Below are 21,366 nucleotides of genomic sequence, written 5' to 3' on the forward strand. Positions count from 1 at the left end.
CCTGCGCGGCAAGCATAATAAAGCAGCAGCTTCTAGAGTACAGAAAAGGGCCTGGCTCGTAGCGCGGCGGCCGATGGGAGCCTCTGCCGCGCCTGGGCATTATAGACTCAGTCGATGCCAGTTCACGATGTTCAACGATTACTTTTCCTGCATCATCGTTATTTTTTCGGGCCCTCTTCCAATTACATACATCTTCAATTTATATTCTATGACACATTCAAAATTTAGATAAAACACCACGCTGAGATTGGCCACATCGTTGCGGAGCACCAATTTCCCTTGAAGATATACTCGGGGGGTCCTGGCAAGGATTTCCTGCTTTCTCCACTTTATCTCGAATTCCCCTCGGTTGAAACCCAAATAACCTAGCAACATCGCTTCCCATGTTAAAGACACCGCAGCTATTACCCTTAGCGACGTCCTGTACTCGGTCCATCCTCTCGCGTTCCCTCTGCACCTCCCTCCGTCGCCCCTCATTATTATTAGCAAAGGCGCCTTCCCCGCAATTTTCTAATGTTAGAAGCATCGCCCCCGCCCTCCACCGTCTCCCACTCGCCTCTCTCCGCTGGCAACATTCAGAGGCGAAGCCAACTACATTAGTTTCGGAGGAAATCCTAGAAAGCGTACCTCTCGTAGATGTCAAAAAGGTGCTCGTGGTAGGGAGCGGAGGCCTGAGTATCGGACAGGCTGGCGAATTCGACTACTCGGGTAAAGACTGATTCGCTCTTTCAAACCCATCTCTTTGCCTAATTCTCTTTGAATGTAAAAAAAAAAAGGTTCGCAAGCTATCAAGGCTCTTCGTGAATCAAACATTGAAACAGTCCTTATCAACCCGAATATTGCCACCATCCAGACTTCGCATTCGCTCGCAGACAACATCTATTTCTTACCAGTGACCCCGGAATACTTGGTGCATATTCTTGAGCGAGAGCGACCCGATGGCATTCTGCTGACATTCGGTGGCCAAACTGCTCTCAATTGTGGTGTGCAACTGCACCGGATGGGTGTGTTTGACCGGTTGGGAGTGAAGGTGCTTGGTACACCTATCCGGACATTAGAGTTGAGCGAGGATCGGGATTTATTTGCAAAGGCATTGAAAGGTTAGGGATTGACGTTGTGCCTTAGCAATGTGCATCATTTATATAACCGTTTATGTATAGAAATCGATATCCCCGTCGCCGAGTCCACCGCTGTAGAGAGTGTCGATGCCGCCCTTCAGGCGGCGGAACAAATCGGGTATCCTGTCATCGTGCGTTCTGCCTTCTCGCTTGGTGGGCTTGGCTCCGGATTTGCCTCTGACAAAGAGGAGCTTCACGCCCTTGCCACAAAATCACTCTCGTTGACTCCACAGATTCTCGTCGAGAAATCAATGAAGGGATGGAAGGAGGTTGAGTACGAAGTGGTGCGTGACGCAGCTAACAACTGCATTACGGTTTGCAACATGGAGAATTTCGATCCCCTCGGAGTACACACGGGTGACTCGATCGTGGTCGCCCCAAGCCAGACGCTCTCTGACGAAGAATATCATATGCTCCGCACTGCAGCCATCAAAATCGTGAGACACATGGGCGTTGTGGGCGAGTGTAACGTGCAGTATGCGCTAAATCCAGAGAGCCTCGAGTTCAAGGTGATAGAGATGAACGCTCGTCTGAGCCGAAGCAGGTAAGCTAGATGGGGCAATGGCATGGTTATCCGGCAATAGCGACCGATTAACAATGACTTCACTTGTAGTGCACTTGCATCCAAAGCCACTGGGTACCCGCTTGCCTTTATTGCGGCCAAGATCGCTCTTGGCTATACCCTCCCGCAACTCCGCAACTCGGTGACGAGGACGACCACCGCTTGCTTTGAACCCTCACTTGACTACATAGTCACAAAGATCCCTCGATGGGATTTATCCAAGTTCCAGCACGTGAATCGTGAGATTGGTAGCTCGATGAAGTCGGTGGGAGAGGTGATGGCCATTGGGCGAACCTTTGAAGAGAGTTTACAAAAGGTGAGCACACCATTAGCTCCAAGAGCGAAATTTTTTGTCCCCACTAAAAACCATTTCCTTGATTGCACCGCATAGGCCATTCGGCAAGTAGACCCCCGCTTCCAAGGGTTTGAACCGCCAACAGAGCCGTTCGAGCATCTCGATAAAGCGCTTAGCGTACCCACCGACCGACGTCTCTTTGCCATCGGTCAGGCAATGATCGATGAGGGCTATTCCGTCGATAAGGTCCACTCCCTCACCAAGATTGACAAATGGTTCCTGAACAAGCTCGCTAATATCGTGGAGGTGCGCAAGGCACTTCCCCAAGAGGGGCTTCAGCCCAAGCTGCTCGAACGAGCCAAGAAGACGGGATACTCGGATGCGCAAATTGCAAAGCTGACGAAGAGCACCGAGGACGCAGTGCGCCAAGAACGGAAGGCACTAGGTATCATCCCCAGGGTGAAGCGCATCGACACTCTGGCGGCCGAATTCCCCGCGAAGACAAACTACCTGTACACGACTTACAATGCCACCACCGATGACATCACCTTCAATGAGCATGGCACCATGGTGCTTGGATCGGGGGTGTATCGCATCGGCTCTTCTGTCGAATTCGACTGGTGTGGGGTCTCGTGCATCCGTGCCCTCCGAGAACTTGGCCGCCGCACCATCATGGTGAACTACAACCCGGAGACGGTGTCGACCGATTTCGACGAGTGCGATCGTCTCTATTTCGAGGAGTTGAGCTACGAGCGTGTCATGGACATCTACGAGCGCGAGGGTGCGGAAGGAGTGGTGGTGAGCGTGGGCGGCCAGTTGCCACAGAACATTGCGCTCAGGCTGCACAATTCCAAGTGCAACGTGCTCGGCACCAGCCCGGTGATGATCGACGCGGCGGAAGATCGGTACAAGTTCAGCAGCGTGCTGGACAAGATCGGGGTTGATCAGCCGGAATGGAGCGAGCTGTCGTCGGTCGAGCAGGCATACGAGTTTGCGGAGCGGGTCGGCTATCCCGTGCTTGTGCGCCCGTCCTACGTACTCTCCGGAGCGGCCATGAACGTGGCGTACACCCGGGAGGCGCTCGCCCATCACTTGTCGCAGGCGGCCGCCGTGTCGCCCCTTCATCCCGTGGTGATGACCAAGTTCATCTCGGGGGCGCAGGAGATCGACGTGGACGCCGTGGCCAACAAGGGGCAGGTGCTGGTCCACGCGGTGTCGGAGCACGTGGAGAATGCCGGAGTACACTCCGGGGACGCCACGCTCGTCCTCCCGTCACAGGACCTCTCGAGCAAGACCCTGGAGGACATCCGCACCATCACCCATAAGGTGGCCCAGGCCTTCGACATCACCGGCCCATTCAACATGCAGATCATCAAGCGTGGGGACGAGCTGAAGGTGATCGAGTGCAACCTGAGGGCCTCCCGCTCCTTCCCATTCGTGAGCAAGGTGCTCGGGGTCAATTTCATCGACGTGGCGACGCGGGCCATCTGCAACTCGAACGTGCCGCCGCCAGTGGACCTGATGGCCGTGGAGCGCGACTACCAGGCGGTGAAGGTGTCCCAGTTTAGCTGGACCCGTCTCGCGGGTGCGGATCCGCTGTTGGGCGTCGAGATGGCGTCAACGGGCGAGGTCGCCTGCTTTGGAAGGGACAAACACGAGGCCTTCTGGGCCGCGGTGCAGTCGGTCCAGAACTTCCGCATCCCCTCCATTGGGTCTGGGGTGCTGCTGAGCAGCGCCGACGAAACCGCAGTGGGCGACGACTTGCTCTATGTGGCTAAGCTCTTCCAAGAGCTCGGCCATCCCCTCTACACCCCCACGCCTCAACTCAAGCAGGCCCTAGCGCAGCATGGCATCGAGACGGCCTCCCTGCCTTTTGTCACGGAGGACAAGCGCGCCTTACGGAACGTGTTCCGTGAAAATCGCATTGACTTTGTCGTCGGGCTCGCCAAGTCCCGCCCCAACTCGGCCTCCGACGTGCACTATCTCGTCCGCCGATCGGCCGTCGACTTTGGAATTCCGTTGATCAACGATAGCCGGGTGGCGCGTCTCTTCGTGGAGTCATTGAAAAAGAAGCGTGCCGAGAACAACGCCGGCGAGATCCCCAGCGAGGTCAAGAGCTGGTCCGAGTTCGTCGCAAATATGTAAATAAGCTGCGTTCCTTCTCTCCTCCTTCCCACCATCTCCCCCCAAAACCCCAAAATTAATTAGTTTTAGCATCAGTATGATTTAGATTGCTTTTCTGGAGTTTTTTTTTCATTTGTTTCCCCTAATACTCTCTTCAATGACACTTGTTTTTTACAATTAAGTTTGGGCTGTGTTTATTTTCTTTGGAACAACTATGATAGAAGTTTATATGAGTTCACCTGATTTTCCAAATGCTTCTGCAAATGAAATATCCAGATCTACATCATCCTTATCCTCAGATTATCTCCGCCCTGGCCCCCCCCCCCCATTGAGCAAAACCTCTTTCTTGAATTCAAAAAGCGGAAGAGAATACATTGGATAACGGCTATGCAGGGGCTGCTATGACAGTCACTTTGCAAAACAGCATCGGCTTCCGCTTTGATTCTCGACCCTGAACTGGCTCCTCCATTACGGACCCATGCTGTCAAAACCATATTGCCACGACCTTCATTTATTACAGGATTAATAGACATCTCTTAGATTTCTTCTCGAATCATCCTCCTTTTTCTCAATTATCCTTGCGCCCTCGACGCCGGCTACAATCAGGAGTTCGAATCTAAAACAGCGGTTGGCATGTACTTCAATTCCCAAGGCTCCTCTCCTAGGTTCACACCACCCATGCTGTTAAAGCCTATAGCAGCATGAATCTATACACTCTACCAGCCCGTCTGATTAACGGAATAATATAACTACGAGGATATACAGTGACTCTCGTCAGACCAAGGTTAGGTCTCTTTTTATCGAAGCAGAATATTTCTTTGCTCGAAATTATTGTCCGTATTTAGATATATTTCTTTTTTTTTTTGATCAATCAATGGAAACTTTTTATTTAATTTCCATATATTACATGAAGTTAATGTCAATGGACTTAACATGACGAGATATAGGTCCTTGATCGATAGACATTCAATCGATATGCGTGTATCGTAGTTGTCGTGAATAGCCTGTACGTGAAACCGATGTAAGCTTTGTACTTTTCGTAGGAGCGATCTTTTCAATAATGAAGACTCAATTTCTGAACAAGTGGACAGCAGTCACAAACTAAGAGTAAGTGCTGGTGGGGGAAGTGGGATTCGAACCCACGCCGTTCTCGTCGGCATACCAGGGATAGTCCACTACACTAACCCTCCCCCCCCATTTAGATATATTTCAGTAGGTATCTGATATTTTTTTTCGTCACCAGACGAAAGGTCACACAGACGTTTCAACAGATAACAAGCATGGTTGGTTTAGTGGTATAATTGCCGCCTGCCACGCGGCAGACCCGGGTTCGATTCCCGGACCATGCATCATCACCTCTATCTTTTCTTGGGAATATTTTTTTTTTCACATTACCCACCGCTGACGAGAGAACTGGATCGATTAAACAACTTTACTTACAGAGAGAAGAGGCTCCGATTCATAATGCACAAAGACAATTACATATCCAATAAATACTCCAAAGTCAACAAATATACAACGAAGGTTGGAATGAAACAAAGGAGGAAGGGGGGGAGAGTTGCGGGGACAGCTTCAGCTTGACCAAACCTGACAGCACCATTGGAAGGCTTTGCAGGCTAAGAGCAAGGGTCCGAACACAAACACGCCCATTCTCAACAGCTCACTCTTGGATTTAATGTGTAACGGCATCACCGTCGGCGAAAGCCCATTCTCCCACGCGGACGAGGGGAACCCGCCCTTGTCATAGAAATGCTTTAGCATCTCTTCCTTCTCGCCCCAGACTTCTAGCAACTTCTGGGTGAACACGGCCGTCTCCACCTCGCCCTTTTCACCGGAGGGCGAGACACCCTCGGCCTTGGGATAAAACTCGGTGAGAGGTATATGTCGGATATGGACGTGGATGCGGCGAAGCGGGCGGTTGGAGGTGCCAACCAGGGTGTCCACCAGCGGGAACACGCACTCGGGAATCTCATCTCCCTTCAGCCCCTCGTACGCGACGGTGAAATCGAGAATATCGTACTTGAGGTGGTCGGCACAGAATTTGAGGCCCGTGGTCCGAGGTATGAGGCAATGGTTCCAGGCCAAGGCCAAGTCCATCTTCTTCGAAAAGAGGTGCGAAGCCTGGCGGGTGCCCTGCGAGAGAACTGTGCCCTCCGGGAATATCATGAGCCAAAACTTACTGTTCTTGAGGCGCGTAAGGTGCTGCTCTAGTGAGACACGGTCGGCAGTCCAGTTACGTCGAATGAAGATGAAGTCGAAGAATTGCATACCCTTTGAAAAAAGAAAGCGCCGGGTTAGCGGCAAGAGGCAAAGGTGAGGGGGAACGCAGTTTGCTTACCCATCCAAAGATTGGCACTGTTCTCAGCGAGTCTTTGAGGATAATTTTAAGAGTCGCATGGGCATCCGCGAAATAGGCGAAGAACCTACTCTCCATGTCCAAAGTTGAAATGTCGAGATCAGCGCGGATGGTTTTCAGAAGGCACTCACCATAGGTACATCCAGTCTAGGTAAATCTAAAAGACAGAAAATTCGTGCGGGTTGAGAAGGGCGGTGGAGACAGCATACAATTCAGTAGAGGGTGGTTACCTGGTGATTCGAAATGACGATAGCCTTCTCGGGCAGCCTTAGTTGTTTGCTATCGCCTCTATCCTTCACCACCATGTTCTTTACGCTCTCATCCCCGGTCACGATCATGGTCACCGGAGAGAAATAGTCGACTAGCAGCAGCATCAGGATCGTGAAAACCGCCTGACTTTCGTGGATATAGGTGCGGTAGGCGGGGTAGCTAATCGGACGAAGCACGCAGTACCCGATGGACTGCGAAATGTTGACTGTAATAGTTAAAACTTGATTAGAAAGCAATTGAGCCAATTAGCCAAGGTAAAAAAAAAAAAGGCGCCCACTGAGGAAGGAGACCCCCGCAAAAAGGAGAAGAAACGTGAAGGCGCGGGCAGCGCGATGTAAGGAATTGGATGGAAGCATGTCGGGGCGTTAGTTCATATGTGTAGAGAGCAGCCTGGATGGAAAGGGCGAGTCTTGAGACTGAAGGGGGGGAGGAGAAGAGGGCGGAGAGAGGGAGAAAGAGCACAAAAAAGTGACCAGCAGTCATGCATAATTGCAGCCTTAAATTGACCATTAGTTTTATTTTTCCAGGTTATCAGGTGAAAAGTGGCTTGGCGATGGACCCACCACGGCTGCATTTCATATTATGTACAATCTATTAGAATCCAGAACAAATATTTACAGAGATACAGAGGAGGGGGAGGGAGGGGAAATGAAAAAGTATCCAAAGAGTTCAGTTATAAGAAGCAAAAGGCCAGCCCATGTCTGGGGTGTAGACTACGGTTTCGGGCGGCAAGAGCGAGGGGAGTACTGCTGGGGCGGGTAAATACCGTAATGAGGAGGACACCTTCTTATATAGGGGGGAGTCCAAGTAGCCCTGCTGCGGCCGTTTGACACCACATCGCACCTCCAATGGGTTTGGAAGGGCTATTGCCAAGGGGTAGCATTGGTAGGGGGACGCGACCGGGGTCGGGACGTGCATGGGCGAAGAAAGAGGCGACAGCATTGGGAGTTTGGGCGTCCGCTTGACGACCTTGGGGGTGCGGGCGAGCATTTCGAGACGAGCGGCCCACTCTCTGTAGGCCTGGGCGGACAAGTGCAGCCTGTGATCGAGGGCGGTCAAGAATTCCACCTCCATGACGAGGATTTCGCGGAGGGGCAGGCCCGAGAGATTGGACCATGTGCGGGCGGTGAAGGTGCTGTCGTTGAGATATTTGTTTGCGAGGGAGAGGGCGATGGTGAGGAGCCGGTACTCACAGCCGGGCGAGCCGTAGGCGATGCGGGTGCGGCGGTAGCGCTGCACGTACTCGAGGGCCAGGAAGAGATGCTCGCGATCGATGCGGGCGGCCTCGAACAGGTTGTGGCAGAAGTGGACGAGGGCGGGGAGCGCTTCGCGGCCCTGCTGAGGGGTGGGCTGGCCGTACCACAGCAAGCACAGGGTCTTTGCGGCGAATTCCGCGAGAGCATGCGTTGAGGTTGAGTGGTGAGGCGATTGTGGAGGCGAGGGCATGGAGATAGGATGGGCGTAGTAGCTCATGGCGGGGCAGGGTTCTCCTTCTTAGGCAGGCCGAAGAGGAAGCGGGAGACGAGAAGAGGGGAGAGGCGAGGATCGGCGAGGAGCGAGGGAGAAGAGAAGAGAAGCAATGACAAGCAAGGCAAGTTAAGCGCCGAGGGGGTTCCCAATCAATGCAATGGCGAGGGGCAGCACAGGAGAAGGAGGCAGAGAGGGTTGGGAGGAAGAGAGAGAGAAAACCAAGCAAGACGCTCAATATATTGGGTGTGCCATAAATTAATATATATAGATATTGGTGAGATCACTAGGGTGATTGAGAAAAAAATTTGCCCCATTTTGGCTGAAAGGGTTCGATGGTCCATTTCCCGATCCCACTCAGTCAATGCCATGCACGATGCATAAAACAATTTTCCACTCCTTCAAACATGCTAATTGCACGCGGGCTGGAATCCCGCTCTTACACCGCAGGCATTCCGCCGCCGCCCGTGGTTTGTGTGTCTGTGTGAGGATCCCTACCGGTATAAGCTCGCGGTTGCCCATTTAAAATTCATAAACTAGTGCAACACATACAAGTTGCGAGCTGCACCGCAGAACCAAGACAGAAATTTACCCGTTCGCCTCGTTCGAATCCGGCCGCTTAAACAGGACCACAAACCAGCGGCAGGCGAGCCAGACTCTTTCCTTACCCATTTCAATTTAAGACAAAATCCTCACTCAGACAATCTCCCCCAAGATCCCCCAATCCCCGGCCTCGGCTGCCGGAGCACACACCTCCTGGCTTTCGTCACCTGGGCCACTCTGGAACCGCCATAAGATTCAAAGCCGATGTGTTTGGTCGGCTCTGGCTCGCACTCTCAATAATGCACCGAGACTTGTTCTATCCTTCCCTTTATGCATCCAGTTCGAGGATGGAGTTTGATAATCGTTTTTATTCCCCCCAATGCTCGGTAGCACTGCCACACACTGCCGCTGCTTCTAGATCCCTTACCTGAAGATCGAGCCGAAGCTTTCGTGTCTGAAACTCGTCTCTCCCGCCCGCCCCGTCTAGAAGCCGTATTGAAAGTCAGTCTGAGGCATATCGAGTTTAGACTCCAGCCGCTGGATCCCTCCGCTCGGAAACTCTGGCCGTGAGATTGCCGCCCAAGGCGAGGGTGGCCTTGGATGGGATCGTCGGTGATTGCGATGGGCCGTCGCCATCACGATGCAAAACACACCTATGGTGGGGTCCCTTTGGGCTCGGGCTGATTGAACCTGCCTAACTAGATCCCCCAATAGTAATAGCCCCGGCCCTTTCCTAGGGCCGTTTGAGCACGATGGGGTCCTAGAAACCTTGTTTGAGATTGGATTTGGAAATAGAATTTGTGGAGCCATTTTAGATGGAATGAGGGTGTGCTATGGCCGAGCTTAAGCGTAGCTCGGTCACCCTAAGGAGCCAAGGTTAATGTTGCAAAAAATTATTGAAGGGTTCTCGAGTTCATGGGAACAGCGTGAAATTGATGGGTCCATTGGTAAATGAAATTGGAGAATCAAAGATGGCGGAGGCAATTTCATCGAAATTTTGTCATATGGAAACCCGCCCCTTGCTCGCGAGATTAGGTTGCGGGCACCTGATTTGCTTTGGGCTCAAAGTAAGATGAGATTGAGGGAGAGGCTAGAGACGCCAATCATGAGGATTGGGGGCGGCCAATGTTCAGGTCTATCGCATCGGCGCTTGAGGTGCGGCTGACGGGGTCAAACCGGTCTCTGGCTGAGATCGGGCAGCGGCCAGCTTCACCCTCAAGCCATGGTGACCGCACCCCCTCCCCCCCCATTTGGCGCCTGTCCATCCAACTCCAACGGCACATCGGCCACACAATTAATAGCCCTCTGCAATTCGTATTCCTCCAACGTGAATGGACTCCATTTTAAATTAATAAAACCACATCGCCTCTCATTTTGTATATATTCATACTTTAAGTAGTATAAGTAAGTAAACACAGAAATACCCATAAGTGAATTTACAAACACCTTCTGGAAAAAGAATAGTAAATCAAGATATAAAAGTATATCAGATCAAAAGAAAAAAAAATAGTAAGCACCACAAAAGATTTTTTAGGGGTCAGATGGATGAAGTATTAGTTGAAGTATTTTTTTTAGACTACGTATTCTTCACACCGTGTTTAGGCCAGGTTGGGGCATTCCCGTGAAATGTGACCCTCCTGCTGGCACTTGTAGCACGTCTTGGCTATTGAGGACGGAGTAAAAAGGAAAAGCACTCTTTAGTACCACTCTTCACGCTAGAGGAAAAGCATATTTACCTTGCTGTGGGTTGGGGCACTCGCGAGAAATGTGACCAAAGTTGCCGCAGTTGTAGCATTTGGAGCCTTGGTTGCAGTCCTTGCTCATGTGTCCCATCCGACCGCAGGTGTAGCATTGCATCGGGCGGCCATGAGAGCCACCACCTTGAGGGCAGTTTCTGCTGATGTGGCCAGCATTGCCGCACTGGGTCCATAAATCAGTTAGGCATGATAGACCCAGCGGAAAAATAAAGTATCTCAATCCTCTTACCTTGTAGCAAGTCTGTGCTCCATTCTCCTGGGTGGCATTGGGGCATTCGCGAGATAGATGGCCGGTTTCATTGCATTTGTAGCAGGTCTTCTCGGCACGGGGGTTGGTGCAATCCTTGCTCACATGGCCCTGCTGGTTGCAGTTGTAGCTACGAAAATACATCCAAAAATCAATATCCGAGTAGCCTCCTGATGATTCAGACAACTTCAACGTACCATACTGGAGAGCCTTTGGTGCAGTCGCGGGCTTGATGGCCGGCTACAGAAGGAAAAACAAAAATTCACATTAACTCCCCAAACACATCAATCACTCCCTCTTTTGACGATCAACGCCCTTCATCTTCCCCCCATCAGTAATGGAGAGATCGAATGGTGATCGGAGCAAGATGAGTAAATGATTAGAACAATGATTTACGTTCACCACAGTTATAGCAGGGGCGGGGGCGATACGACATGGCTTTTATTAAATTATTTTTTTTTTCAAAAAAGTAAATAAGGAATGAGAGATACGATGGCGAGATTCATAAAAATTATGCAAAAGTAAACATTTGCTCTCTAGATCTTGATTCGTTCGCCATCTCCTCGTGTTCATGGCGCAGCAAGAGTTAGAATATGAATCCAAGAGAGATAGATATTCCACTCCATCTTTTCCATTCCGTGACCCATTGACTACCTATCAAGTGATGGCAACACATTATGACTACATTTTTAAGGTGAGATGAACAAATCCAACCAATGGCTCACAATGGTGTCCTTGTGTGGGGAAAACTGACCCATATACCCTCTTCCACTTAGTACATTGTTATCGGAGATACCGGTTAGAACTGGTTGCATTGCTTATATTTCTAGATCTGCTTTTTAACTGCTCTCTCTTTTGCCCCCCTCCCCCCCACCATCCCCTTGCAACTAGGTGTAGGAAAAGTAAACATTGCTTTTGAATTGAATTAGTGTGCTTTTGTTGAAATATATTTCCAGTTGGACTGAATCCTCTCTTCACTCTTTCTCAACAGTCGTGTCTTCTTCTACAGTTCACCGATAAAAGATTTCAACCCGCCCATGATCTTACCATCGGGTATTCATTTGCAATTTGTTCAGGTGTCTCGGCCTGGATGCTGATGTCTTCTTTTCTTCTCTTTTTAGGGTGGAATTTGGGGCGCGATTTGTCAATGTACTCTGAAATTTCTCCTACCACCGTATCTTATGTCTAATGTTTCATACTCTTCTGCCTCATTCTGCTCTAGGTCGAGGGGAAGCAGATTAAATTGCAGATATGGGATACGGCCGGCCAAGAGTCATTCCGAAGCATCACGCGTTCATACTACCGCGGCGCCGCCGGTGCACTTCTTGGTAACGCATCCATTCCCCTTCTGTCATGAGGAAACCCCATTTCGCCGGCGCCTCATGCTTGGCCTTTATTGACACTGTATTGCCTTAGTCTACGATATAACTCGACGCGAGACGTTCGACCACCTTACCATGTGGCTCGAGGATGCTCGACAACACGCCAATGTCAACACTACTATCATGCTCATTGGGAATAAAAGCGACCTTGAGGGAAAGCGCGCTGTGACACGGGAGGAGGGTGAACGATTTGCACGTGAGCACGGCTTATTCTTCATGGAGACTTCGGCAAAGACCTCGGCCAATGTAGAGGAGGCGTTCGTGAATACAGCGGCAGACATTTACGAGAAGATTAAAACAGGTGTGTTTGATGTGACAAATGAAGCCAACGGGATCAAAGTGGGGCCTTCAAGAACAGGTGGTTCCACACTCTCTCTTTCAGGGGGGACGAACGAAGGCGGTTGCTGTTAGTTTCCTTTTTTTTTAATTACTTTTTTTTTCGCGTTAATAAAATTAAAAATCCTAATTCTCTTTATCTTTTTGAAGTTGTTTTTTTTTGGTCGAGCGTTTCCTTTTTTTTAATCAGAAAAGGAGCGCGGGTTCTTTTTTTTTGTATTCTTATGAGATTGACACCTTTAACATTTCTTTTTTGATAACCTTCCATTTTGATATTGCTACCTCTTTTCTTCCCTCATTCCTTGAATAGACTATCGCTATAGTAAACACATAACCTTCATTATTCACGTTTAATAAATTTATCTATATATCTATTCCTGGATGAAAGTCCTCTCACCTCAGGAGCCTTATACAACACGTGGACATTTGTGTCGGAAAAGTAGTAGTAGCAAACAAGAGATAGACTAGTACAGAGTAGCTCTCACAAATGAGCGATTTTTCGTATTGATTCATTGATTTCTCCATTCATAACTGCGCATGGTCTGGCCGATTCAGACAGCACGAAGTTGGCCTTACCGCTGAGGGATTTAATTTAGCGAAAAAAAAAAACATGTGCAACATTTTCAATTATTATACAACACAAGGTCCCCTATGCATGAGCGCCTGCAGAACCAAGTCTGAGTCTTTTAATAGAATACTAGAACACAACTAAAACCAACTGGGATCAAGAGTGATCGCAAAGTTGACCTCCCAAATAACACAGCAAGTTTCAGGATTAGTCAACGTTGGAGAATGATTTATGCTTTGAGTGTCATTGGACTAGTGGGGTCGAGAGGATGATTTGTTTGATACTTGATAGCTGCGCTCGATCAGAATGGCAAATCCCTGATTTATCGCAATGCTTGGGGGCAAATGAACTTGGATTCATCTGCTTGAAATATCTCCTTCCATTGTGGACGATTTCGTTCTTTTGCCAATATCTTTTTTTATGCAAAGTAACGATAATCCTACCGAGTCTGTTGGCCTTTCTCCTGTTGTTGCATAAGCTTGCCATGCAAGGAATATCCATCCTGACGAGCCTCTGCATCCACTACTCTTTTTTAGACTCGATTAATAATTGTCTCTGCCATCGACTGGAACCAATGCACAAGACATCTTTCAGACGCGCAAGCCGTAAACTACCTAACAGCCGATTTGTGAATTACCAAACAGTGACGCCCCCTGGAAATTTATTTCCTCTTGTCACTTAAACGATGAGGTCTTTGATTGAAACGTCACCTACGCGTAATTCAAAATAATTCGTGACGCGATTTCACAGAAAAAAATTCGCGACGCGGTTTTTGTTTTTCTTTTGTTTTCTACCATTTCTCCCCAATCAAACCTTCGACTTCATTTTTTTTATCTCAGATCAGATCTACACACACTACCATGTTTGAAGCGCGCATCCAGCAAGCAACACTCATCAAAAAGGTGCTCGAGGCGATTAGAGAACTGGTCACAGAGTGTAATCTCGACTGTAGTGAAACCGGAATTGCTCTCCAGGCCATGGATAGCACTCACGTCGCGCTTGTGGTGCTACTTCTCCGCGCCGACGGTTTCGACCCATACCGATGCGACCGCAATCTTCCGCTCGGCGTCAACCTCCAAAATTTGAACAAGATCCTAAAATGCGCAGATAATGACGATATCTTGACTATCAGGGCCGATGACACTGGAGATCATTTGACGGTCGTGTTTGAGAATAAAGGTAATGACCAATACTTCTCTCGGCTGATCCGCATTCTCATGGCCGTCCTTCTGTTTTAGATAATGAAAAAGTAAGCGAATACCAACTCAAGTTGATGGATATCGATGGGGAACATTTGGGCATTCCCGAGACAGAATATGACGCCGTTGTGCGATTATCTTCTGCAGAATTTCAACGCATCTGCCGAGATTTGTCTAATGTCAGCGAGTCTGGTAATCGATGACGAATATTTTCAATCTGCTTCTCAATTTATTGATCTTTTTTTTTCTTTGCTTCCTTTTTTTGACTCGATTATATTATTACCCTCGCAATAGTAAGGATTGATGTGTCCAAGGAAGGTGTCAAGTTTGTTGCTGAGGGTGAAATTGGTAATGGCACAGTTACACTGAAGCAGTCATCTTCTGTCGATAAGGTAAGTTGAATGCCACCCGTTAATCGAGATGCCATATCTTGCTCACACTGTCTTCTCATTGCCCATGGTCGTGTTTTTTTTTTATTTAGGACGATGAAGAGTCGACCGAGATCGATCTGACGCAGAGCGTTTCTCTCTCCTTTTCGCTCAAGTATCTTGGCAACTTCACGAAAGCAACACCGCTATCTACGCGTGTTTCTCTGAGCATGGCTAGCGAGACTCCGCTGTTGGTCGAGTATCAAATGAGCAATCTAGGCTATATTCGCTTCTATCTGGTGAGTTCCTTTAGTCCAAATTCGATGGTTTTCCAGTTTCAAAGGCTTATTGACTAATTTTCCCCACTCTGCGAATGAACAGGCTCCCAAACTGGAGGAGAATGCTGAATAATAAAAGAAATCATCCACCTTCTCCCACCCACGCTCTACTCGTGTAAAAAAAGTGATAAGCATACGTGAAATGTGAATAGGCGGAAAGAAAAGAGATGTTCATGGTTATTTTTTTTTTCCTCATAGCAACGAGATGTTTTTTAGATAAACTTTTCTTTTCTTATGAATAGAGAGGCTAGGGAAATCATTTTGGAACACAGCGAAATAATCAAAGAGAAAATGTGAATTTGTAATAGGGATAAAAAAAGAAAGAGGAAAGAAAATAAAATCTAGAAAAGAAAAGAAAATAATAATATGAGCAGAAAAAGAAGAGGAAAAAAAAAGTAAAAAAAAAAGTAGAATTCTGAACAATGAAGGAAAAAGGAGAAAGAAAAAGGAAAAAATAGGGTTATGTATAAAACACACACAGAATAATCGTAAGAAACAGAGGAAAGAGAGCTGCACTGAATGCAATCCAAAAGAGGGGGAAAAAAAAAGGAGAGATATCGCATTTTTAATAAGAGAAAACCCACAAGATGCCAAAAAGGAAGAAAAAAAACTACCATAGAAAAGAGGAAAATTAAAAATACTAAACTAAAGGAGAAAAAGGAAAAGGAACAGAGAAGCACGGAGATGAAGGGAGAAGAGCAGGGAAGGGGAAGGGGGATGGAGGGGGGGTGGGGGGGTGAAGACGGGGTTCTATCGGCAAGCCCATACTTTAATGGTCTGATCTACGCTACCCGTAGCAAGCACTGGACTAGTGGGCGATAGTGCCAAGCAGGCCACAAAGTGGGAATGTGCCTCCAGTGTCTTCATGCATCGGCCCGACTTCAAATCCCAGATGCGAACCGTCTTGTCGTCGGATGCACTCAAGAGGAATTTGCCGCTCGGGTGGAATACCAGGCCCCGAACCCAGTTGTCATGCCCAATAAATGTGTGCAGGCATTGCCCAGTAGCATCCCATAGCTTGATTGTCTTATCACGCGAGCCGGTCACAATGTACTGGCCAGGTGGCTGTTCCTTAACATTTCCCTAGACATATCACCCAATGTAAATACTAAAAAAAAAGAGACACCCCATCGAACACGATCCATTTCAGCCTACCGTTATTCCAACGAGCTCCCGGATGAAAGGATATGAGGCAACCGGAGCAAACATCGCGGTTTCAACCACATTCTCATGTCCCCTAAAGTCCATCTTCGTTTCCCCGGTAGTGGTTTCCCAAAGGCGCGCCGTCTGCAGTCCAAGAAAAAGAAAATCACAAGGAGTTAGTGCGCACAGCCCATAAGGTGCCCCAATATCCATCCCGAACCTGATCGTTTGAACAACTGATAAGTGACCGGCCATCATCACTCGGACGAACCCATCGCACCCATTCCGCATGACCAGTAAACGTTTTAACACAGTAGCTAAACATAATGCGATAGATAAGCAATTGCCCACTGTTAGCAAAAGCGAAATCTTATCTGTCTGTGGTAGGAACTTACCCAGAGGCGACCTCCCACATTTTAATCGTCTTATCACGGGAGGCAGACACTAGCGTGTCACCCGAGGGCAAAAAGCACACAGAGGACACGCTGTGGTCGTGGCCATACAGTGTTTTGATACATTTGTAGTCGGATTGGAGATCCCACAATTTAATGGTGAGATCGGACGAGCACGATGCTGCAGAAGCCCATGGTTAGTACCAAGGGAATCGGAGCTAGCAGTAAACACTCAAGAAATAATTACCCAAAATATTCCCTTTGGGATCGAACGCGACATCCTGAACAGTTTTCGTGTGGCCTTTAAGTGTGCGCTCAAACTCGCCAGTTTCATAGTCCCACACCTTGATTGTCGTGTCGTCGGATGCGGAAACAAGTAAGCTGAACACGGGGTGGAAGATGAGGCGGGTAATGCTACTGCGATGCCCAGGTAAGACGTACTTCTCAGGCGGCCGCGGAATCCAATCGGTTGAGCTCGCTGTCCTACGCACAGGAGCATTATCGAGCTCTTCCTGCATCTGTGTTATCTTATTCTCCAATTCCATAATCTACGAAATCGATAAAAAAACAACATAAATATGAAGAATGCATGTTAGTAAATCAATGCATTTTCCATTACCTTCTTTTGTAGTCTAATGACAGATGTCCATTTCTTCTCTAGCAAGCCTGCGTATTTTTGCTTTGGATCCGGAAGGAAATCTTCAATTTGCGTTTCCTCTTTTAGGGTCTCAAAAGAGGAAGAGAATCCATTGGCATGTAAGTAGTCTAAAATTGCCTTGTGCCTATCGGATAAGGAAGAGAAAGTACACGTACAAGGATGAAGTTAGCAGAGGGGGAGAAAAGAAAAATGACATGAAGGTTGAAAGCACGTCAATAGAGCAATGCGCTCTTGATTTAGAAATTTAGTTCCAAGAATGTATTCAGGGGAAGATCACCTACAGTTCATCCCGCTGTCTTTCGGAAAGTGTGGAGGCCATGGCATGGATTAGGAGTTTTCTTTTTACGCGATGAAGAAAGACAAAAATTACCAAGGTGTAAGTATAAGAGTGGGATAAGAATAGGGGGGATTAGATGTATTTTGCTTTTCCTTGACGATATTACCTTAGAAAATGTAGAGAGGGCAAGAGTAAAATATCTGCTGCGCCATAAGAATTCTTATCCAAAAAATTTTTGAAGCGCGCGAATATCGATTCAACTGCAGGAGAGAGGGTGTTTCATCTAAACATAGCGCAAGAATACATCCGCAAGATCTTTCTCGATGAAAGGAAATACACCATTTCCGTTAACATGCGTGGCCATAACATATTCAAGTAAATGGGATATACTCTTTGACCACGACTCTAAGATTGAATAGAAGCACGAAAGAGTCAAATTCGGAAATTGGCGATAAATTTCACATTTGAAAAGTATATTCGAAAGAACAAACATCTGCAAGTTATATTTTTGCGTGTTAGTAATTCAAAAAAATTATCCTGCATTTATCTTCTTAAGCTCCTCTTCTCACTTCTCCTCTGCAGTTTGATCAGCGGATTTGTGGTATTCTTACGCTAACTACAAATGGAGCTAAAATATTAAAATATAAAAACTCTTCATCTCTCATATTGACGAAACATGATAGCATACACAAAATGCATGGTCCGGGAATCGAACCCGGGTCTGCCGCGTGGCAGGCGGCAATTATACCACTAAACCAACCATGCTGTTGTGAAAAAGTTGAATAAAAGGAAATACACTAAGCAAAAAATTTAGCTATCACAAATATCCAAAAATATCATATTGATCAAAAAAAAAAATATCCAAAAATATCACTATACTTTCTGCATATCATTTGATATGCGAAAGAAAAATTTTCAATCTACATTTCACTCTCTTACATAACCATTCAAATCAACCAACTCTAGCAAGCTATCTATTTCTTCTCATTTGTAAATCACCAAGGTAGGCTTGGGACAGTACCCAGGTGATTTTGACTTAGAAGTTACTCTAACTATACAGGATATTTTTCAATAAAAGTTTCCTTTGTTGAAAAAAAAAACTTTACCACCTTCGAACAAAGAAAAATGGGCTTCACTCTGCCTTCAAACCCAATAGTAGTAAAAGCCACAGAGTGTATTAACACACCTCAACAACATTTCCCAATTCTTCTTTGCCACTTAGGAGGCACGCCGCACAGAAACATTCAACCCGACGGGAAAGGCACTTCCTGCGTAATGGCTCACCGAAATCAGAAACACTGATGTCCGTATATATTGTTATAACCATTGTTTCATCTTTCATATCCTTCCCATCTTTCCCTCCCCTTGTTCTTCTATAATCTTTTTTCTGTATTCAGTTATTTTATAGGTGTTTATCTAGTAATCTTGTAATAAAGACTCACAGCTGATCAAAAGTATTTTTTTATAACTATCGCCATTTAACCCGAGATCCATTATCAAGCAGTTTGATCACGAACCTCAGCAGGGAGTAAGATTCCAGTGGTGGGCGGCAACGAGACATGACTAGAGAGGAGAATTTTTTGACATTATATTTTCATTTCACTTATCCCATTTTATTCCTTTATCTTGACCCCTTTTCATTTCATCGTGGCTCTTCCTTATTTTTATTCTCCTTCTATTCCTTTTCTTTTTCTTTTGTAAACAAGTAGCATTACCTAGGTGATTATAACGTATCTTATTAACGTATCTTATTATAAGACATCATTTAAAAATGTTCATTTGTTAAAAACTAAGAGAAATATCGTCGTTGTCTTTATTTGTCCAGTTTCGAGGTCCATTGCTACCTTACTTCTACGATTTTTACACCATTATTATAAGATAATGAATAATACTAAATTCATCCGATAAATCATTACTCACTCACATAGCTAATATATTCTTAGTATACCTGGTATAACTAAATCACCTGTAGCGAAATAACTGGAAAGCAGGCAACAGTCCTTTCAAGGCAACTACCTCCGGTAGCCATAATGGATATATATACTTTCTAAGTTAGAAAAAATGTGTCTCTTTCGACATCTAATGATTCTTGTCAATGGTGTGGAGTAACCAGCTTAGAAAATTAAAGGTAGGAAAAAAAAACAATGAAGGGAGAAGGACGTCTCCTTGGGGTAAGGAGATATTAAGGGAGTATAAGAGAAGGAAAAAGGTTTAAAAAGATATAAAAAGAAGGCGGTTGGGTAAAAGTCTTGGTGATATATTCGATTGTGTCGTCTTGCCCTTTTTTGGAGGAGATGATCTTTTAAAAATATCCTTTTCAATCACTTTTGATAAATGAAAAAAGAAAAAGTAAGAATGACAAGAAAATCATATGGCAAGAAAGATAGTGAATGAAATGCAAATACATGTTTATATTTTAAAATCAGTATTAGTACATAAGATGAGAGGGAAGAGGAGCACATACCTATCCTGAATTAATGAACACGAAAGCGACAAAATATTTTGTAAGAGCTTGAGCGGGCTATAACCAATTACAGGCAGCGGCGATAGGGCATGGAACTGTAAAAAGTGAGAAATTCGGGGATGATAAGTGACGGTAAAAGACATGACAAGAATAAGATACTAATAATTGAGAATCCAGCCACAGCTGTACTGGTGAGGAGTGTGAAATTTGAACTCACGCCACCTCGATAGAGCCAAGAAGTACTTACAATTAGGCTTCTCCCCTCTTTCTCCATGTTGTTGGCTGCGTCCTGCGACAAAAAAATTAAAAACATAGGAAGTATAGTGCTCAGAAGGTCACATTTTTCATCAAGGTGATATGGTCGAGCGGTCTAAGACGTTAGACTCAAGTTCTAATCTGCGTAAGCAGGCGTGGGTTCGAATCCCACTGTCACCAAACAATTTCATATTTTTTTGAAAATAATATCTGTTAGCTTTTTCTGCTATATTTAACAAAGCTCAGTTTGCAAGAAAGATTATGTAGTTTACAATATAACACAGCATATTAAGTTTTGTGATTAGTCAATATTATTTAGGATATAGAAAATGAAAAGCAAATAAGGGTGTGGTGCACTTAATTTGAGGGGAAAAAAAGTATAAGCAAACTTTTTGGTCATCTCCGATATGCTTGAAGGGATTTATGAGATAATATTTAGGCGAGAAGGTTATTTAAGAGAAGAATCTTTATTAAGGCATCCTTTTCAAAAAACGGAATCAAATTCAGAAAAATTTAAAGGAAAAATAACAAAGTAATGTCAATAGTAAATTATAAAGGATATAATTACATGGTAAATGAAATACCAATATTTTCTATATATTTATAGGCCACATTAGTATAGAGGATGAGAGAGGAGATATTAATGTGATATTTGTGATAGTTATTTTAATTTTAATATTGTAAATATATTATTCTTTACTCAATATAATAATAAAAAGGATAGTTAATTTAATTGGATAACACGACTCCTGAGTGTTTAAGTGTTTTTTTTTTTTTGAGTATTAAAGGATCTTTTATTGAAAAGTCTCCTATACAAGTTAAATGAAAGGATTGTACAGTCCTAATTTCGCATGTAATTGCTTATTTTCTAATATCTTGATATCTATCGAATTCTTAACGAAGTAGCATATAGCTCGATTCCTAGAGTATGTCCCGGACACATCTCTAATATTGATGCCGTCACCGGGAATCGAACCCAGCACACAATGGTGAAGCTCCGGGGCTCTTAACCATTGTGCAATCCAAGGACGGTTCTGAGTGACTGCCTATGTGACTGCTTAACATTCTTCTAATATAAAAATCAATTTTCTCTCAACAAAATTGTTACAGGCAAAGGGAGATTTCGTGGAGAGCTGTGCGGATTCCTTAATAATAAAAATAAGAGATTGATGTTTTAATAAAAGACTAATAATAAAACTAATAATAATAATAATAATAATAATAATAATAATAATAATAATAATAAT

General features: G+C 45.8%; 10 protein-coding genes and 4 non-coding genes across 14 annotated transcripts; 7 read left to right on the top strand and 7 right to left on the bottom strand.

Moving 5' to 3' along the window:
• Window positions 1-383: 383 nt before the first annotated feature.
• VTP21DRAFT_6402 (uncharacterized protein) lies at window positions 384-4,120 on the top strand (the record flags this gene model as incomplete). Its single annotated transcript, XM_069397029.1, has 5 exons — window positions 384-708; window positions 777-1,100; window positions 1,161-1,662; window positions 1,732-1,996; window positions 2,072-4,120. 5 exons carry the CDS (start codon window positions 384-386, stop codon window positions 4,118-4,120), a joined length of 3,465 nt encoding a protein of 1,154 aa, XP_069246917.1.
• Window positions 4,121-5,217: 1,097 nt separating this feature from the next.
• On the bottom strand, window positions 5,218-5,294 carry VTP21DRAFT_t295. The gene has a single exon. It is a non-coding gene; the product is annotated as a tRNA-OTHER (tRNA).
• An 83-nt stretch (window positions 5,295-5,377) lies between these two features.
• On the top strand, window positions 5,378-5,448 carry VTP21DRAFT_t282. Its single transcript has one exon. It is a non-coding gene; the product is annotated as a tRNA-Gly (tRNA).
• A 223-nt stretch (window positions 5,449-5,671) lies between these two features.
• VTP21DRAFT_6403 (uncharacterized protein) lies at window positions 5,672-7,081 on the bottom strand (the record flags this gene model as incomplete). Its single annotated transcript, XM_069397030.1, has 5 exons — window positions 5,672-6,370; window positions 6,438-6,522; window positions 6,587-6,612; window positions 6,686-6,930; window positions 7,003-7,081. The coding sequence occupies 5 exons, from the start codon at window positions 7,079-7,081 to the stop codon at window positions 5,672-5,674; spliced, it is 1,134 nt and encodes a 377-aa protein (XP_069246918.1).
• Window positions 7,082-7,394: 313 nt separating this feature from the next.
• Window positions 7,395-8,198, bottom strand: VTP21DRAFT_6404 (uncharacterized protein; the record flags this gene model as incomplete). The annotated part of the gene is made up of 1 exon (XM_069397031.1): window positions 7,395-8,198. One exon carries the CDS (start codon window positions 8,196-8,198, stop codon window positions 7,395-7,397), a length of 804 nt encoding a protein of 267 aa, XP_069246919.1.
• A 401-nt stretch (window positions 8,199-8,599) lies between these two features.
• On the top strand, window positions 8,600-8,987 carry VTP21DRAFT_6405 (uncharacterized protein; the record flags this gene model as incomplete). Its single annotated transcript, XM_069397032.1, has 2 exons — window positions 8,600-8,662; window positions 8,733-8,987. The coding sequence occupies 2 exons, from the start codon at window positions 8,600-8,602 to the stop codon at window positions 8,985-8,987; spliced, it is 318 nt and encodes a 105-aa protein (XP_069246920.1).
• A 231-nt stretch (window positions 8,988-9,218) lies between these two features.
• VTP21DRAFT_6406 (uncharacterized protein) lies at window positions 9,219-9,545 on the bottom strand (the record flags this gene model as incomplete). The annotated part of the gene is made up of 1 exon (XM_069397033.1): window positions 9,219-9,545. One exon carries the CDS (start codon window positions 9,543-9,545, stop codon window positions 9,219-9,221), a length of 327 nt encoding a protein of 108 aa, XP_069246921.1.
• Window positions 9,546-9,860: 315 nt separating this feature from the next.
• On the top strand, window positions 9,861-10,245 carry VTP21DRAFT_6407 (uncharacterized protein; the record flags this gene model as incomplete). The annotated part of the gene is made up of 2 exons (XM_069397034.1): window positions 9,861-10,062; window positions 10,154-10,245. 2 exons carry the CDS (start codon window positions 9,861-9,863, stop codon window positions 10,243-10,245), a joined length of 294 nt encoding a protein of 97 aa, XP_069246922.1.
• An 88-nt stretch (window positions 10,246-10,333) lies between these two features.
• Window positions 10,334-11,175, bottom strand: VTP21DRAFT_6408 (uncharacterized protein; the record flags this gene model as incomplete). Its single annotated transcript, XM_069397035.1, has 5 exons — window positions 10,334-10,398; window positions 10,472-10,655; window positions 10,722-10,869; window positions 10,937-10,979; window positions 11,136-11,175. 5 exons carry the CDS (start codon window positions 11,173-11,175, stop codon window positions 10,334-10,336), a joined length of 480 nt encoding a protein of 159 aa, XP_069246923.1.
• A 135-nt stretch (window positions 11,176-11,310) lies between these two features.
• VTP21DRAFT_6409 (uncharacterized protein) lies at window positions 11,311-12,532 on the top strand (the record flags this gene model as incomplete). The annotated part of the gene is made up of 7 exons (XM_069397036.1): window positions 11,311-11,433; window positions 11,516-11,537; window positions 11,631-11,641; window positions 11,731-11,792; window positions 11,861-11,888; window positions 11,962-12,067; window positions 12,156-12,532. The coding sequence occupies 7 exons, from the start codon at window positions 11,311-11,313 to the stop codon at window positions 12,530-12,532; spliced, it is 729 nt and encodes a 242-aa protein (XP_069246924.1).
• Window positions 12,533-13,885: 1,353 nt separating this feature from the next.
• On the top strand, window positions 13,886-15,003 carry VTP21DRAFT_6410 (uncharacterized protein; the record flags this gene model as incomplete). Its single annotated transcript, XM_069397038.1, has 5 exons — window positions 13,886-14,204; window positions 14,264-14,416; window positions 14,519-14,616; window positions 14,706-14,891; window positions 14,974-15,003. 5 exons carry the CDS (start codon window positions 13,886-13,888, stop codon window positions 15,001-15,003), a joined length of 786 nt encoding a protein of 261 aa, XP_069246925.1.
• A 677-nt stretch (window positions 15,004-15,680) lies between these two features.
• VTP21DRAFT_6411 (uncharacterized protein) lies at window positions 15,681-17,442 on the bottom strand (the record flags this gene model as incomplete). The annotated part of the gene is made up of 7 exons (XM_069397039.1): window positions 15,681-16,013; window positions 16,086-16,217; window positions 16,294-16,390; window positions 16,469-16,646; window positions 16,713-17,013; window positions 17,085-17,247; window positions 17,405-17,442. 7 exons carry the CDS (start codon window positions 17,440-17,442, stop codon window positions 15,681-15,683), a joined length of 1,242 nt encoding a protein of 413 aa, XP_069246926.1.
• Window positions 17,443-18,094: 652 nt separating this feature from the next.
• VTP21DRAFT_t294 lies at window positions 18,095-18,165 on the bottom strand. Its single transcript has one exon. It is a non-coding gene; the product is annotated as a tRNA-Gly (tRNA).
• Window positions 18,166-20,215: 2,050 nt separating this feature from the next.
• VTP21DRAFT_t283 lies at window positions 20,216-20,299 on the top strand. The gene has a single exon. It is a non-coding gene; the product is annotated as a tRNA-Leu (tRNA).
• The last annotated feature ends 1,067 nt before the right edge of the window (window positions 20,300-21,366 follow it).

Source organism: Calcarisporiella thermophila (genome assembly GCF_041956535.1).
Source record: "Calcarisporiella thermophila strain CBS 279.70 unplaced genomic scaffold VTP21scaffold_27, whole genome shotgun sequence".
NCBI lineage: Eukaryota > Fungi > Calcarisporiellomycota > Calcarisporiellomycetes > Calcarisporiellales > Calcarisporiellaceae > Calcarisporiella > Calcarisporiella thermophila.